This window comes from Myotis yumanensis, unplaced genomic scaffold (genome assembly GCF_028538775.1).
Source record: "Myotis yumanensis isolate MYYU_CA2020_CCGP unplaced genomic scaffold, mMyoYum1.0.hap1 SCAF_6, whole genome shotgun sequence".
Taxonomy (NCBI): Eukaryota; Metazoa; Chordata; class Mammalia; order Chiroptera; family Vespertilionidae; genus Myotis; species Myotis yumanensis.
Window position 1 is genome coordinate 30,786,047 of NW_027223757.1, and position 19,104 is coordinate 30,805,150.

General features: G+C 37.9%; 1 protein-coding gene across 8 annotated transcripts in view; it reads left to right on the plus strand.

Annotated features, from left to right (window-relative positions):
* The window catches only part of GRM1 (glutamate metabotropic receptor 1), a 313,949-nt gene that overhangs the window by 84,779 nt on the left and 210,066 nt on the right, over positions 1 to 19,104 (plus strand). For all 8 annotated transcript variants that reach the window (XM_070417848.1, XM_070417849.1, XM_070417850.1 and 5 more), the window contains one exon: positions 17,641 to 17,890. In XM_070417848.1, coding sequence (XP_070273949.1) covers positions 17,641 to 17,890 — 250 coding nt within the window. The remainder of the gene's footprint in view (positions 1 to 17,640; positions 17,891 to 19,104) is intronic.

Genomic DNA, 19,104 nt, shown 5'->3' on the forward strand with positions numbered 1-19,104 from the left:
ATATATTTTTATTGATTTCAGAGAGTAAGGGAGAGGGAGAGAGTGATAGAAACATCAATGATGAGGAGAATCACTGATCGGCTGCCTCCTGCATGCCCCACTACTGGGGATCAAGCCTGCAACCCTGGCATGTGCCCTTGACTGGAATTGAACCTGGGACCCTTCAGTCACCAGGCTGATGCTCTAGCCACTGAGCCAAATTAGCTACGGCAATAATAAAATTTTTTAAGAATAATAGGTAAGTAATGTCAGAAAGTCAAGAGAATGTTAATGTTGAGTAGTTGAAAATTGATTAGTTTGGTTTTATATTTTTAAGCTTTAATATTATTCTTTAAGTTTTCATAGAAGTTAAAACCCAGTACTGTGCTAAGACTTAAAGAGAACCTTATGATAAGCTATTTCCTCTCTCAGTGAACTCATCTTTTAATAGATTTTAATCATAATAAAGTTATTGGTATTTCCAGAAGGTAAGCTTCAGGGAATCTCATTTTCTGTATTAAATCATTATTAACTCCACCAAAGAAACCCTTAAAAAGTAGGCAACTAATTTCTGAGAAATTCAATCTTAAGAAGCAAGGGAATTGTACCCAAACTCAGGCTGTGATGTTTTTTGTGTGCAGAGTGATGCATTTGTTGTGCTAGGTCCTCTCTGAACTTTCTTTTAATTACAATAAATAAATAAATATATGAACAAAAATTTATCTAGCATCATTTATCTTCAACTTCTTTTTGCTAAGTAACTCTTCTTATATAATGAGGTTCTCATCATTAGTACTATCGAGGCATTTCAGATGGGTGTTCTTTCTGCTTTCCCTGCCAAACTAACACAAATAAATGGGAAGATCTTAGTGAGCTCTAGTTCCCCCAAGGTTTACTGTTTCTCCCTGGAAGAAAGTTAGCTGCATAATAACTCAATACATTAAGACATTACATAATGTTTCCAGAGTTAGAAAAGTTAAACACTGTCTACTCTTCTAATGCCTATTTAATCAATTAGGACTTGGGAACTGAAAGGATAGGACATATTTCATTGGTCATTTTATTGAGCAGTGGTTGAGAACAAATTTGCTCCCACTGTCCCAGATGTTATAATTTCTAAATAGATTTCAAGACTGTTTTTTCTCCTGCTATATTTCTCTCTCTTTTTTTGTTTGTTTTTGTTTTGGTGTATGTGTAGAATTCTGAATAGTAACCTAGAATTCTATTTTATGTGGTTATATGGTAGAGAGGGTTCTATCCCCAAAATTAGGAGCCCTGGACTTCCATGTGGTATTGCCACTAACTCCTTTTGTGACCTTAGCCAGGCTTCTTTACTTTTTTGGACATAATTTATAAATGAGGGTCATAGACAAGAGAGTTTTTAAGATCCACCAAATTATCATATTACATAAAATATTATATAGAGAATATTACATATAATCAAAATTTAAAAATCAAATGCAGAAAATACACAATGCCACTTACACTGTCTGTGAAAGGGCAGTGGTATATACCTCTGGAATTCCTCCAGTAGTTGAAATTCAATATAATCACTTTCCAGTGAAACAAAGATATTATCAGGCAGACTAATCATATATTTGCTGTCTGAATTGATCAGGAATCACTCATGGATCAACAATAAGTGTGAATAAGTTGAAACACTGAGCAGCACTGCACTGGACCAAGGATATACAGACATGGCCTTTACCTTCACTGATGGGGTATACAGACATTAAGCAAATAACCACACTAATAAATACACAATTACATGTTTATCCACATCTCACCATAAGTGCCATCAGGTAAATAAATGGGATATAGTGATGGAACCAAGGTGGGGGCCACTTTATATATAGTGGTTAGGGAAGACATCCATGAATAAGAGACAGATCTGAGATGGTGAAACCCGAATGATGAATAGAAATGTCTGGTAAAAGCAGAGGGAAACAAACGAGTGAAGGCTCTGAGCAGGGAGAGAGCCTTCCACATTTGAAAATGGAAAGGAGTCCATTTGGCTGCAGAGGTTAACTGGTGAAATGGCAGGAAGTGAGGCTGGCACAGCAGGGAGGTGGGAGGTCACATGAGAACATGTGCCTTTTGGATTCTACCCTAAGTGTTAGGGAAAACCACTAGAGATCTGAGCCAGTAAATAAATTGATCCATTATGTACGAGATAACCATAATAGAGAATGAACTGAGAATAGCTCGGAGAGGAATAAGAGTGAATGTGGGGAGAACACACAGAAGATTGTTGCAAAAGTCAAGGAGAGGCAGACAATGAAGTCTTGGATTAAGGTAATGACGATGGATAAATTCAACACACATTAAGGAACAGACAGGCTGTAGGTGAGAAAGAGTAAGAAATGAAATGATTTCATTTTTAATAGACATATAACATCTAAATTAACTTCCACTACAGACAGGTTTATTTTTTCACATATCACACACAGGTACATGCATGTATGTCTCTACATGTATACTAGTATGTGTGTATTTGAAATTGTCACACATTTTATTTTTTATTGCTCTTCTCTGTGTTTCTTTTTTTTAATGGCAAATGCCTATAGTTGTTCCTAAATTAGCATGGGTTCAGGGAACTGATATATGTAGGCAGAAGCAGTTTGAATGTCCTTATTTTCTGATCATTCAGAATAAAAAAAACCTAGCTGCCCTAGCTGGTTTGGCTCAGTGGATAAAGAGTCGGTCTGCGGACTGAAGGGTCCTGGGTTCGGTTCTGGTCAAGGGCACATGCCTGGGTTATGGGCTCAATCCCCAGTGTGGGGAGTGCAGGAGGCAGCCAATCAATGATTCTCTCTCATCATTAATGTTTCCCTCTCTCTCTCCCTCTCACTTCCTTTCTGAAATCAATAAAAATATATATTTAAAACAAAAACAAAAAACCCAGCTTATTTAAAACCTAGTTCGATTTGTCTCCATTGGGGAATCCTTTCTTCTCCTTCCCAACTGGGTGTAGACACTCCCTTCTCTGGCCTTCATGCCAGTACCATTTATGATCATTATTTTGCATGTCAGCCTCTTCCAGAAATCTGAGTTTATCTAGTGCATGGACTTTCTCCCACTCATATGTTTGCCCCCAAGGGCTTAGCTCTGCCTGGCACATGTCTGCTGGAAGGTATTGACTGACAAAGAGATCACATTCATTCATAGGATGCAATACTTAACTTTCTACTAGAGGCCGGGTACATGAATTCGTGCATGGGTGGGGTTCCTTGGCCTGGCCAGTGATCGAGGATGGCCTGCTGGGGGGAGGGGCTACGGGAGGTTGGCTGTGGGAGTGCACTGACCACCAGGGGGCAGCTCCTGTATTGAGCATCTTCCCCCTGGTGGTCAGTGAATGTCATAGCGACCGGTCGACTGGTTGTTCGGTTGACCGGTTGTTATGGTCGCTTAGGCTTTTATATATATAGATGTTTCCTTGTGATAGTGGGGAAATTGGAGACTAGAGAGCTGCTTGTTTGAATTTCTAGATTTCTGCTCTCTTTTCTCTGTTATGATATTGGAGGGCTGTGACTTGGCAGTCAGAGAGCTTGGCAAGTTGTCATTGGAAGAGCTTAATCAACAGTGCCTGTGTGGTCCATCAATTTAAAGCTCATGGAATAGGAGGGAAGTGCAGAGGAACTCTAATCCTGCAATGTCATAGCCCAAGCGTATCTGAAATGTTTGATTCCCGATATTGGGCTTCTCAGAAATAATGTTTTTATTGGTGAAAACAAATTATGACTTAATACCAAAATGGGAAACTGGCCCATGATACATTATTTTTTAACAACTAATTAAATTGTACTAATAATAGTGATGAGGAAACAGATACCACATAGAGATGAGGGAAATTTACAGTGGATGATTTCCACTCAGGTTCTGTGGGAACTCTTTCTTTATATTTCATATACATATATTTTAATCCTAACATTATCATTAATTGTATCATCACATTTATAGTCTCATTAAATGCTCACTCAATTCCCTCTCAGTGGCCCACTTGTCAAAATATACTGTGAGATTTTAAACAATAAATGCAAGGAATTGTTCACTATTAGAAGATGTTGTAAAGATCTGAGGATGAGCATGGGAAAGTACCCAGGGCCCAGAACATTGTGCAATTCACAAACTGCCTTCTGTGTGCTGCTTGGCTTTGCAGATTCTCAACTCCACAGCATCGTGATCCTTCCAGCTGCCTATTGCTTTCAGAAAGATCTACTAAACAAAAAAATATTAGGATGTCAGGGCTTTAATGGGTTACCTCCCTCAAGAGCATTTTTATTTGCAGTAGAAAGAGAAAAGTCATGTCTTGCTAGTGGTAGAATTTTAGGCATTGGTAAAGTAGGCATCTTGGACTGGAGAGGCCTTCGCCAGCGTTGTTAATAGCATCATATCCACGTGCCTGGACCCCCACCACATGTCAATAGGAGTGTGGGCTCTGGACTTTGCCTACCAGGGCTGAGTTTCCTTACCTCCCATTGACTGTGTGGGAACATATGCAACCTTTCCTTTTGATCATATGAGAAAGGGTAGGTGTAGATTTTTTAGGACCAAAAGGGAACATGGATGTGAAGAGCCTCATCTGGTTCCAGGCATACAGAGCTCAAGAAATATTAGTTGAATAAATAGTAATAAACTCTCATATAGTACTGACAATATGCTAATATTTACATATATGAAATCATTTAATTCTTACAACAACTCATTGAAGTGGTTGCTGTTATCATTCCCATTTTACAGATGAATCAAAACACAATGAGGCTAACTGACTTACCAAAGCCCCACAACTAACTAGTATGGTAGTCAGAATTTGAGCCAGTCCAGGCACTCTGGTTCCAGCAGATCTGCTTCTCATCATTTTGCAATGCTGCCTCTACTATAAACAAATTGTGTTACTCCAAGAGTATTGGCAAAACCATTAGCAAACTCAGCATAACCTGAATTAAGGTGAAAGACAGGTCACACTAAGGCAGTGATTCTCAACCTGTGGGTCGTGACCCCTTTGGCGGTCAAACGACCCTTTCACAGGGGTCGCCTAAGACCATCCTGCATATCAGATATTTACATTACGATTCATAACAGTAGCAACATTACAGTTGTGAAGTAGCAACAAAAATAATTTGATGGTTGGGTCACAACATGAGGAAATGTATTTAAAGGGCCAGAAGGTTGAGAACCACTGCACTAAGGCTTTGTGATGGAAAATGCTAAGGAATGAGCTTTTCCTGATGCAGTAAACCAGAGCTAGCTTTGCATGGTAAGAGACCTCATTTATTATGCAGTGCAACCCCTTCACTTTACACATAAGGAAACTGGAACCCAGAGCGGTCCAAGAACTTGAGCATGGTCACAGACTGAGGCAGAACCAAGCCCCAGTTGGGTTTCACAGGTCCAAACCCAAGGGTTTTTAATTCACTGCATTTACTGCCAGAGGGTCTCATGTCCTTTGAATTAAAGACAAAATGTTTTCTCCATAGACTAATTTTTTTTTGACCCAGGATAAAATCTAGTTTGACTTGGTTAAATGGACTGTTTTACTGATGATATAAAAATGTAAAAAGCGGGGTTCAAAAGGAGGAGACCAAAAGCTCAGAAACAGTGTTGGGGTAATTCCACTGAGCAAAAGGTGTCTAAAAGCAGCTTCTGGAGGGGAAAGGGAACAGCTGGCTCCTGCTGAATTTCAGTCCATTGATGCTGGACAGTATGTCTTTCCATTGCTACGGGTTCACCTAATGAGCTTGCTCTCTAAGTGGCCTTGTTTTATGTTGCCTGTTTCTACAGGACAGTGTCTTGTTCCCTTGTTTCAGTGACCGTATCCCTAAAAGTTAGTATTGGAAAAAATAATAAATGCAGGCAATATACATTTTAAATGGTTATACAACAAATGCTTTCTCCTCCACTATGGTAATAATACACTTGTAAAAGAATCAGATTGCGGAAGGAAAAAGCTGTTGAAAAGAATATTGCTAAGCAGATGCTTATTCTGAGTACTGAGAATATAAAATATGTTTTGACATGAAGCTCTAGATTACGAAAGAGTGCTGATTCATATTGTTCTGGAATCACCAAATGCTCATGCTATAGGGAGACTTAAAGACTAAATATATAAACCCTATATATTGAGCATGAGCAAAGAAGACATAACGATAAACCGCTCAAGGTCATAGCTAGTTAGACAGTCAAGACTTCTGGATTTCATCAGGGAATTTTCATGGTAAAACGTCTTAGAGAGGATAAAAGATGTGTTCATCTGAAAATAGTGGAAAACCATTTTAATAATGGTGGCTTAGCAGGTAGGAATTCATCTTTCTCATGCAGTAAGACATCCAGGGGAAGACAGTGCAGGCCCAGAACGCAGAATGGTGATCCTACTAGGTATCTGGGCTGTACTGTCTTCTGCTCCTTCAGCCTTCATGTGTCTTCATCTTCATATTTGACCCTCATTGTATAACAACATGGCTGTTGAACCTCCAGGCTCAGGTACATGTACTGGTATAAAGAAAAATGGGGCAAAATGTCTAAAAAGCATTTCTGTCATCTGACATTTATAAAATTTCCCCAGAAGCCTCACCTGGCAACTTCTATTTAACTCTTATCATCTGGATTTGGATCACTTCTGCATCTCTAGCTGCCAGGGTGTCTGGGAAGGTAGGGGTTTTGGCTGTGCACAGTCAGCCCACTTAAAATTGGGTATTTTTTAGTAAGGGAACATGGGAAATGGATGATGCATAGGAAACTACTAGAATCTGAAACAATGTATATATGTGAGAGGTAAGTAATTAAGGGGCATGGGTTTTAGGGTCAGACACATCTGAGTTCAAATTCCAGCTCTGACAATTTTTGGGCAAGATCCTCAGTTTCCTTTGTAAATGCACATAATTATGACAAAATGATGCAACAAGGTTGTAGTAAAGTTAAAAGAAGATAATTCAAACATAAGATCTCCATAAAATTTCACAATTTAATACTGTTTTAGCATCTAGCAACATTTATGTTGCTTACCCTTCCTGGACCACCTTATACTGTGATGTTTTTTGAACTTCAATGAGACAATGTTCAGGATACCAAATTGGATTAAATTCCCCTTTATTCCCTATTAGAAAAATGGCTGAATGATGTTTAGGCATTATTCACACTGCTTTGAGCCTTTTGCTCAAAGGGGAGAGACTTGAATGGGCCAAACATCTTGACCTCAACTTTAAGTGCTTCCTTGTCATGGAGAAGGGATGGTCAGGCCTGCAGCCCAGCCTTGTAGGAAATTCACAGCAGAGAGCTTGTTTTGAGACTTTTATATCTTTTTTGTAGGGCAGAAGCTCAGTTAATGATAAAATTTGCCTCCCAGACAAAATCTCATAAATAAAAAAGAGACTAAATGCTTCTTTAATAAAGTAGGGGGACTTAGTCAGATTTTAAGATTTTAAACAGTAAATCTGTATATATTACACATGCTCTCTCAATCCAAGTACATAAATATCACATGGCTTATGTTCAAATTTCCTTAATGACAGTCACTATAACATTACTACTTCTTATTTTCTTTAGGAAGAAAAAAAGTTACATAGTCATTATGAGAGGTTCTTTTCCCTTCTGGAAATTTTCCCAAATATTCCAGAATATTTGACATAATATTCAGATAAAAATTTTACCCCCTGTATTTTTATTTCAAACATTTTTACTACCAAAATAGTATATTATTACTGTAGGTAAATTAGAAAACAAAGATAAAAATGTAAAAACATAATTATATATAATTTTACTATCTAAAGAAACCCCTGTTAATATTTTCATGCATGTTCTTTAAACTTTCTATATATGTAAATATGGCCGAAACCGGTTTGGCTCAGTGGATAGAGCGTCGCCTGCGGACTGGAAGGTCCCAGGTTCGATTTCGGTCAAGGGCATGTACCTGGGTTGCGGGCACATCCCCAGTGGGAGATGTGCAGGAGGCAGCTGGTCGATGTTTCTCTCACATCGATGTTTCTAACTCTCTATCTCTCTCCCTTCCTCTCTGTAAAAAAATCAATAAAATATATTTAAAAAAAATACGTAAATATACATTAAAATTAGCTTCATATTTTACATACTATTTTTAACGATTTTGTATTTAACAATGTGTTATAAATATTTTCTATGGTATTGAATACAATTTAGCATAATTCATGAAAATGTTTGCATGTATTCTTTATATAAATACATAACAACTATTTACCCAATCTCCTATTGTAGAACACTGTTGTTTTTGTTTGTTTGTTTGTTTCTGTTATATTTTCTAATAATAATGTACTGCGATGAAGATCCTTGTAATTGGAACTTGATGGACAATGAAATTATGTTTTGAAACTAAATTTCTAAGAAAAAATATGAGTGTAAAATAAAGCATTAGTATTAACATTTTTCCACTTAAAAGATGAGAACATTTTATACTACCATTAGTAGTATATGAGAGTGTTCATTTCAATACACTCTTGCCAACATTGGGTATTATCATTAAAAAATATATACAGATTGTGTGTGTGTGTGTGTGTGTGTGTGTGTGTGTGTGTGTTTTGGAGTACATTTTTTGAACTTTTTGGTAGATACTACCTTCTCATTTTTTATTTTTTTTGTTAATCCTCACCAAGGACATTTTCCATTAATTTTTAGAGAGAGTGGAAGGGAAGGGGAGAGACACAGAGAGAAACATTGATGTGAGAGAGACATATCGATTGGTTGCCTCCTGCACTCGCCTGGACCATGGCCAGGGATCAAACCTGCAACCTAGTTATATGCCCTTGACTATAATTGAACTCAGGACCCTTCAGTCTGCAGGCTGACACTCTGTCTGCTAAGCTAGACTGGCCAGGGCTACCTTCCCATTTTTGATTAATATTCAATGTCACATAGGCAGAGATAGTGGACAGGTGTGCTTAGGGCAGCCTCTATGAACCTGTTTCCTCCATGTGAAAACAGAAATGAAAAAATGCTGCTTTCTGAAAGAATGATGATCTCCTTTTTCATTTTTATACCACTTACATTTGGCCTTCTCTTAACTTTTTTCTCCATATCATAAAGATATTTAAATTAGAGAAACCAGAAACTTGGTTAATGTATAAAGCTCTAAAGTTGATATGAGTCATTTATGGCTGACACTTAAGGAAGACTCAGTGACAGAGACTCAACATAGGCAAACATAGACTCTTGAATGCATTGTGTAAACACCAACAGTCCACAAATAAAATAGGAAAGCAATTGCTTTGTGCAACTGTGGAAAAAAAATCTAGAGATAACCTGGGAATAAGGTGAAACATGAGTGGAGAGCGAAGCACTGCAGTTAAAGAAATAATCACAAGTTTGAATTTTATAAATAGGAACATAGAGAAAATGGAATCTAAAGCTCTTAGGGCATCCTACCTGACCTAAGATAAGTGGTTGCCATGGGTTAGCAGAGAGAGAAGGGTGAATAGGGAAAACACAGAAGATTCTAAGGGTAGTGAGGTATACTGTATAATACTACAATGATGGATGCATGTCATTATAGATTTATTCAAACCCATAGAATATGTAACATGAAGAGTAAGCCCTAATATAAACTATGACCTCTGGGTAATAATAGTGTGTCAACGTAAGTTTATCCATTACTATAACAAATGTACCTCTCCGGTAGAGGATGTTGATAATGGGGGAGACTATGCATCTGGGGGTAGGGTATACATAGGAAATCTCTGTACGTTCAGCTCAATATTGCCATGAACCTAAAACTTTTTAAAGATAAAGCATATTTAAAAAAATAAAGCTCTTAGGTCCTGCTAAAGTCTTATGTCCATTTTTATATTCTACAACTTTAGAGGTACATGGAGAGTAAAAATAGGCCCCATTCCCTGATTATTTCTCTGTTCTGGGAACTTTACTACAATCATTAACACATATGATTTAATAATCATAAGTCTTTGAGATGCATATTATAATCTACATTTTACACAAGAGGAAATCAAAGCTTAAATAAAACCCTTAAAGGCTATCTATCTTCTTATCCAGGATCCAGAACACAAACCAGGTTGATTGTCCCGAGGGTCATCCTCTCATTCACTCAGCTGTACAGCATCCCTGAAAATGTGATGAGACAAAGGTTACTTGGCTTCCATTATATTGCACAAAGATGTCAATCACTTCTTGGTAATTTTTCTTCTTCCTCTTAGATGTTAAAACTGTTCAAACTGGGATGATTGTAGGTAGGATGGGAAATTGCTGGTAAAATGATTCCCTTTTATTCTCTGTGATTGCCCTGTGTGAGGCAGTTCCTTCACTGACCTTGCATAGGAATTCTCTTGCATGCCTCTAAGGCCAGGGATGACTCACTCACCTCTGACCCGACCAGACAGACCCATAATGCTGACTGCAGGTGTGTGCATGGAGTCAGGGGAGCCATGACATTTTCTATGCTTTAAGTGGGAGTAACGAAAAAATCAAGATTGCCCCAAAATGTTGAAGTATAAATTTGTTTTTCTTGAAGAGAAAGCTAAATTGTGGTTTGCAGAAAGACTCCCCGTGTCCCCTCACCCACACTCAAAAAGAACTTAAACCAGCTCAGTCTTTACTGAAATGAAGAGGAAATATATTTATATTTCATCACAAGGGATTAAGGTAAAAAAGAAGAACTTTCTTATATTGTTTGTTGTTGAATATTTCCAGTAGTTTCTAAATGTACGATGAGAGAAAATTTACTCATCATGATTCTTTTAAAAATTGGATATTATCTTATTTGTCCAAGACGTCCCAGGAGGCAGAGTAGTCAGTCTCCAGGACTTTAGATAAAGACTGGGCCATGGCTCTAATGATTTCAGCTCATTGGGAAGCCTGAGGCTACTATAGAATACCAAGGAAGAAATGCAAGCGTGAAATAAGGCAGAAATTAAGGCAGTCTATGTATGGGCAATAATGTCCATTTCTATTATATCTAAACACTTTTATTATTACAAACAATGGGGATTCTTTGCAACCCCCATGTTCTCTCTTATAAATCTTCCCACAAGGTCTGTTTAGAAGCTTAATTTATAGAATATCTTGATTTGCTCTCTGTAAATCTTTTTGTTACATGAGGTAGAATTAATATTTTTCAACACATCTTAATTTTATATTTTATAGACTTTCAACTCTTCCCTTTCTTACTCTCTAGAGTTTAGGCAACATTATAACAGTGATAAAGTCTGTTATAAAATCTGTTATGACACAGCAACATATAGTATATTTCCATGTGGCAGTCTGGTAGTGGTATGCCAGATGCTTCACTTGAAATTCGTTATATAGAGTGTCATGCTATAAAACATGAACCTTCTGCTCCAGTGGGACTTCTCTTCTCATTGCCTCTAAAAATACCTTTGTGGATTCTCATCCAGTCCCATTCACCCTGAATACCAAACCCTTGCATACACTCTCTAAGGCCAAGTTTCATTCCTACTTTTCCCAAAGGTATTCTTTGACCCTCCCTGCTCTCTTAATATTATGCTGTTTTCCATTTCACATGTAGCTTATGCGGCTTTTTATTGTTGCTGTGTTTCGTAATCTTGTGTCATGCCTTCACAGTTGTAAGTCCATGTAGGGGGCAGTATAGAATTCAGATGTGAAATCCCAGTTCTTCCCCTGTATGATCTTGGGCAAGTTACTTAACTTCTTGAAGCTTTCGTGTCCTTGCCTGTAAAAGAGAACTGATAACTTTATATGGAGTTGTTGTGATGGCTAAATGAAAGCTAGCTATTTTAGTACAGAGCTAGACACATAGTAAATATTCATCAAACTGAAGGCAGAGCCAGTGTCCAATGTTTCTTGGCAATTCTTGAAGTGCAGAACCCAGGGATGTTTTTTCAAGTTGAGAACTCAATAATCTATTTGCTAATTGAATGTTAATATGCAGCTCTCTATCAGGTCTGGGTGTTTACAATTCCATGGCTCTTTTATTTTTTAAGAGTTCTATTAAAAGCCAGTTCTTTGTATATCTTCCAAGGCTGCACAGAGAAGTATCTAAATAAATTTCTTAACACCAGGAAAGGCAAGAGGAAGCCTGAGTAGCAGAATGGAAGTGGGACAGGAGGACAAGAGGGTGTGCTCTGTGCTGAGTGCTTTATTTTGAGCCTGGCATGATTTGCTCATGACCTAGTAGACAGACAAAGAATACATGTACCTACCATTCTTTCTATCTGTGGAAAATCTGTTCATAATTGAAGACCTGGAATAAAGACTTTTTTTCTTTTGTTCCCCCAGATTTACTGAGGTATATTTGAAACATTTTATATATTTAAGGGATATAATGTCATTGTTGGACATTATATATACATGTATAGTGAAATGATTACCACAATCAAGCTAATTCCCACATCCATCACCTCTCATTGCTAACTTTTTTTGTGGTAAGAACATTTAAGATCTGCTATCCTAGCAAATTTTAAGTATATTATACATATTAGTAATGGTATATTATTACATATAATTATATCATTAAGTATACATTCATTATACTGTACATTGAATCCCCAGAGCTTACTCCTCTTACAACAAAGTTTTTACCTTTGACCAACATCTCTCCATTTTTTTCCACTCCTTAACCCCTGGTAGTCACTGTTCTGCTCTCTGGCTCTATAAGTTTGACTTTTTTAGATTCCACATGTAAATAAGATCATGCAGTATTTTTCTTTCTCTGTCTGGCTTGTTTCACTTAGTATAAGGTCCTGTGGGTTCATTCATGTTGCAAATGGTGGGATTTTTTTAATGGCTATTACTCCACTGTGTGTGTCTACATGTTCATATTAGTATCATAGTTTCTTTATCCATTTATCCATTGATGGACACTTAGGTTGTTTTCATATATTAGCTATTGTGAAAAATACTACAGTAAACATGGGAGTGCAGATAACTCTTTGAGATACTGATTTTATATCCTTTGGATATATACCAAGTAGTGGGATTACTGGATATATTTTTAAGTTTTTGAAGAATCTTATACTATTTTCCATAATGGCTATACCAACTTGCATTTCTACCAACATTACACAGGGATTCCCTTTTCTCCACATCCTCACCAACAAGTGGCACTTTTTTAGGCAGCTTTTTCTGATTCTTAGACACTTAAACTAGTCCTTGTCATATCATTAGTTCTGCTAATACTAAATGAAAGTAACATGATTTTAAACTCCCTGGAGGCAGTTTTCTTCCTATATTGTATGGTATTTACATCTAGCACTGTTATCAATATAATGAGTACAATATGGTGTTGTAACAATCAAATAAGGTAATGTTTATGAATGCAATTTTTAAAGTATAAAGATTCGCAAAAGTATAGTTGCTCTTCCTATATTAGAGCTACTCTCATGGAAATTTAGATATCAGTTTGGGGTCTTTTAGGAATAGTGAGAGAAATAGCTAGTTTAAATATGGTCCAGTGCATGTTACTCAGCTCTCTATCAATTTGTGTAATAAAGAATTGCTATCAGAATAAAAACATATTAATAAAGAAATTGGGACTAATATTTCATAAAACCTATTGACCTATGCAGACAGTCTTCTGGATTATGAAAATATACATGCTTGATTGCTTTGGCTATTAAGAGCAACCTAGGAGTCAAATTATGTAGAAGCGTTCCAGTTCCAACACAAAGAAGCTTCATACCCACTCATGAGCCTTTTCCCCCTCTGTGGATCTATTTCCTCATCTGTAACCTGAGGGGTTCTGTTATTGGATTTTGAGTAAGCCCTGTATCTGTTTCTTGTCTGCTTATGTCCAAGGTCTTCACTAGAAGAATTTTCTTGTTTGAATGCATAATATATTGTTGCTCATCTATCCTGCATGTATTTTGACAAAGGAACAAAATAGTTTTCTGTGACTGAAACCCAAGTTTGACACCTGAGTAGTAAAGTTATTCCCCTAATAACACCAATTTATGACAGACTGACAGTGCCTTTTGCTGTGATGTCTATGCACCTTGTAGATTCCTGAATCTGCACTTATGGTGAGAAATAGACATCTGACTTCCTTCCCATGCCCTTCTCTGCAGACAGATGAGGCATCCACTTGCCACCTGCAGTTTCTCCCTTAAAAATCTGTCAATGCCTCTTGCTTGAACTTTGATGTGTTTCCACAGTCCAGGGAGCTGAGGATTTTGTGATGTGGTAATGAATCCTTTTGGGCTTTACTGGACTGGATTAGGGTACATAAAGATGCTTGAATTAAAAGGCAAATACATTTAACTGATAATTTCTGTTATAAAAAAAGAGATACAAGAACACTTTATTTTTAAAAATATAGGAGAATCTTAATTCGGTTTTATTACAATGCCCATGAAATTTTTATAGAAACTGAGATTTAAGTCCTATATCCTTTTTTTTTTTTTGGTGGGGAGAAGGGAGGGATGATAGTCTTTTGAAATTATTTTGACTTAACAATTGCTGTATTTATATGATATTTACCTTGACAAAATTTGAAAACTGCTTCTAAGTTGTCCACCAAAAGTTTGACCTGCTTTCTCCAAAATTGAATGCATTTGTGTTTTGCCAACACTGAGTATTATTAATTTGTGCTCTAGCACTTTCTTGTGGAATCAAGCTGAAGCTTGATGTCTCTCGCTGAGATGACATTTTTGCTTGGCATTTCCCTCCTGTCATTCTCTTGCTTCTCTCCTCTTCAATAAATAATTTGAACAAGAATTTTTACCTCAGCTCTGTTTTTAGGGAACCTAACCTAAGACACTTGGTTTAAGGTGGCAAAGATTGAAACAAAGAAGAGACTGACTTAGGAACATTTTAGAGAGAGAGTCTATAGGAATTAATCTGCAATAGAAGAGAAGAAGAAGTCCAAACAGTCCCTAAATTTTATTATTGAACTAACTGCTGGGTAATGCACTATTTACTAATAGGAGATGTCTAGAAGGAGCAGGTTTGCAAGGTTGAGAGGGAAAAATTCTATTTCAAATAAGTTTGAAATGTCTTTAAGTGGATACAAATGTCAGGTAGGCAATTGAATGTACAAATATTTTGCTCCAAATGGCAGTCTAGTATGAGGATCTATATTTAAGATTCAACCATGGTATTCAAATGATATTTGAAGGAATGTGACTGAATGAGGGTGCTTCATGAGACTATAGAAGAGAAAGTTTCCCAGGGCTGTTCCTGGTATGACATTATGTAGATATTGAAAGAATAAGAATATCTAGCAAATACATTCAGGAGTAGTCAGTAAGTGGTGAGGAAACCTTGAGAGGCTGTGTCACAGAAACCAAGAGGAAAAAGTATTTCAAGGAGGGTGCAGCCAACTGTTGAATGCAGCTGAGTAGTTCATGAAGATTAAGTCAGACAACAGATCATAAAATAAGGCAACAGGGAAAATATTGGTGACCTTGACAGGAGAAGAGTTTGACAAAAAATATTCTGAAGTGATGGAAGTGAAGGTCAAGGAGAGACTGAGAGATGATGAAGCAAATACATAGATCTAGGCAACAATTATTGCTGTGAACAGTAGTGAATGAGGTGATGACTGAAGTGGAACAAAGAGTCTAAGAGTATTTTTTAAAATGTGTTTTTATTAATTTTAGAGAAAGGGGGATGGAGAGGTATAGTTAGAAGAAATATTGATGACAGAGAGACATCGATCTGCTGCCCTACACACCCCACCTTGGGGATCGAGCCTGAAACTCTGGCATGTGCCCTGACCAGGAATCAAACTGGGGACCTCTTGGTTCATGAGTCAATGCTCAACCACTAGGCAACACCAGTTCGGCAAGAGTATTTTTTTTTGATTGACATCATTAGAAAGGGAAATTTATTTTACAAAAGAGAGGGGATAATATCAGAAGAAAGTCCTTTAATAGTGATGGGACTTCATTCATGAGCAGAAGTCAGCTCTATCCTGAGGCAGAAGCACTTCAAATTTGCAGTAGATGGGATGCTAGCAAATATGAGTGCCAGTGAATAAAGTTTCATAGATGTTGTGGTGTGTAGCTGAATTAATTCTAATTTGATGTTTCTGTGTTCTTACTGAAATATGAAATGAAGGTCCCAACTGAGATGAGGGTCAGAGGTAAGGTCAGTTGTTTAGAGATTAGATGAGAGAAAAGCAAGGATAAAATAATCATGTTAGAGACTAGGAAAATTTATTTACAGTGGAGATGTCGTACTATATCCTTGCACTATTGAGTGCCCCTTTTGGTATGTATGCTCATAATTTAAAAAAACAATAATAACATCTCTAGTTGCTTCTTTTTAAAAATATATATTTTTATTGATTTCAGAGAGGAAGGAGAGGGAGAGAGAGAGATAGAAACATGAATGATGAGGGAAAATAATTGCTTAGCTTCCTTCAACACACCCTCTACTAGGGACTGAGCCTGAAACCTAGGCTTGTGCCCTGACCGGAATTGAACCGTGACCTCCAAATTCATAGGTTGTCACTCAACCACTGAGCCACACCGGCCAGGCTATGCTCATAATTTTTAAATAAAACCAGTCATCAAGGTTATGAGTTTTTTCAGCCATGTTTAGGTGTAAACATGGACTAGGAGAATGGCTGGGTTTAACTAGTATTAAGGTTTTGTCAGGGAAACACAAGGGAGTGGAAAAATTTTCAAGGGAGTGCTAAGGAAGATGGGCTATAAAATCTAAATTAGGCTATGAGGCAAATGAGAGGCAGGATGGAAAGAAACATATTGCGGTAAATTGATTTGAGGTTTCTCTGAGGTAGAATGAATGCTAGAGAATGGGTATTAGAATATATGAGCTTGAAAGATAAGAAGGGATAAACAAAGACTGGGATGTTTGACAGCCACATTCAGAGATATTAGTGACATTTGTGATAACAAAGTCAAAAGTAGAAATAGTTGGGTTATAGGAAATATTGGATGGAGGGAGTTGAGAAACTGGGGACATTGTATTGAATCATCTACCTGGGTATCAACTCAGGGAAAGGAGTAGAGCTATAGAGGACACTAAGGCGGGGCCTACAGTTATCAGTGAGACTGAGAGATGGGGAATTGACACAATGTGATACTTGTTTTATTTAATTGATTTCTATGAGTTCTTAGTTTTTTAAAGTATATTTTATTATAGCAATGGCATTAACATAAAAATCAAAACAGAAGGCCAAATCTCCCATAGCCCCATCACTTCATCAGAGGGTGTTGGATTTTGACTGAATCCTGTATGTGTTTCTTGTCTGCTTAGTCTGGCCTGGCCAGGTATTCCGTTTGCTTTGCTTACTCCCTCTTCATGGAAATGTGGCAGGGCTTGCTGTCACCATAAGTGTCTACCTCTTAACCAGGCTGCCTGGGAAGCAAGCCCTCAAAGGAACAGGCCTTTTCATTGTGCTATTTGACCTCCTACCACAATGCGCTGATCTCTCCCACAGTGCTAAAATTTGGGACAGCCACTATTAATCATGATTATAAAATAGGGCAGCAGGCCTTCATTTATCAAAACTTGTTTCACTGTGGATGCCCTAGTTAGATAGTTTCTCATTATTTTCAGAGTTGATGGTTTGATCACACTCCTTGATCCATCCAAATCTTCCTTCAGTCCCAGTTACATTGACAAGTTATTTGATCAGTCTGTCCTCTCCATTCCCAGTGGCCAGGGAATCCTTATTCCAGGTGTGAGTGCGGCTGCTGCCAGGTTGTCTTGAACATCTGCTGATTGTTTTTTGGACAGGGAATTATGGGGAGAGTGGAATGGACGCTTTCAAAGAGCTGGCTGCCCAGGAAGGTCTCTGCATCGCCCATTCAGACAAAATCTACAGCAATGCTGGGGAGAAGAGCTTCGACCGACTCCTGCGCAAGCTCCGAGAACGGCTCCCCAAGGCGAGAGTGGTGGTCTGCTTCTGCGAAGGCATGACGGTCCGGGGCCTCCTGAGCGCCATGCGGCGCCTGGGCGTGGTGGGCGAGTTCTCACTCATCGGAAGGTAAATCTCTCAGTCTCTTCTCTCTTTCTCTGTCTCCCGTCTCATCCCCCTCCTCCTTCTCCACCTCCTTCGTCTTCTCACTGAGAGTGGGGCTTTTGTCATTTTCCTGATAGAAAAGAGTAGCCCAGTAGATGACAAGATGATAAGGCTATTTCAGAAAAGGATGGAAAGTTGTTGCCAGACTGTTTTATCCCAGAGAATTATTCTTCCCATTTGCTTTCCACCCCTTTCATCTCACCCCCAACACACACACACACACACACACACACACACACACACACACACACGCATCTTCATACTTTATAAGCACAGAAATCTTAACAGGTACCAGTGGATGGGGGTCAGCAGTATTTATAGAAATATATATTACGATTTAAAATTTAAAGGGTTGGCTAAGTGAAAATGAAAATGTGTAGCTGAACTTGATAATATCATTTCTTACACTTATGGGATAGCGCACAGCAATGCTTTCAGTATGCGATTTCTGGAATTGCGGGTGATGTGTTCCAAGATCTCTGCTCTTCTTTCTAGACCATATGTACTTGTGTGTGAATCACTTCCATATCACTGTAGTTTTCATAGAGTTTTTAACCTAACAGATATCTTGTTAAATTTTCCATCTTCTAATGGTAAAATTTTCCAAGGAGCCTACTGAGTTTACTTAAATGAAAGCCTTACTGATTTTCTACTCTGTCACAGTTATGTTCCAGAGATCTCCTTTTCTCCTCTCCTGGCTAGAGTACAATCATATCTCCCCAGCTGAAATACTCAACCACCGACCCTCTTATCTAGGAAATTGGTGGTAGTGGTGTGGACACCCTCACTGGACCTTTCGTCTCTATTCCTGCACTTATGGTAATGATGAAAAAAGTAGTGAGACTAATCTCACCATCACCTGGAACTAGAGGCACAGGGCACTTCAAAGACTTTTTATTAGAAGATGGTAGGACAGAAACCCAACTAAATGAATAAAGTAACAAAAAGTACTCTTTAGGCATGCGGAAGTATGGAGTCACGGTAAAAATATAAACCAAGATTAAGAAAATTATTGAATTTGGGTAAAATTGTTATACTGCCATGAAGTGTTATTTTGGCAGCTTCAACATGATGCAGTGTGTGAAGCCATTTAAGGAGCATGAAAGAAGGAACATTATTTCCTTAATGACTGGAAAGGACGTGAGCAGCATGGCTGAAGTGTTATGAAAAATAAGGTT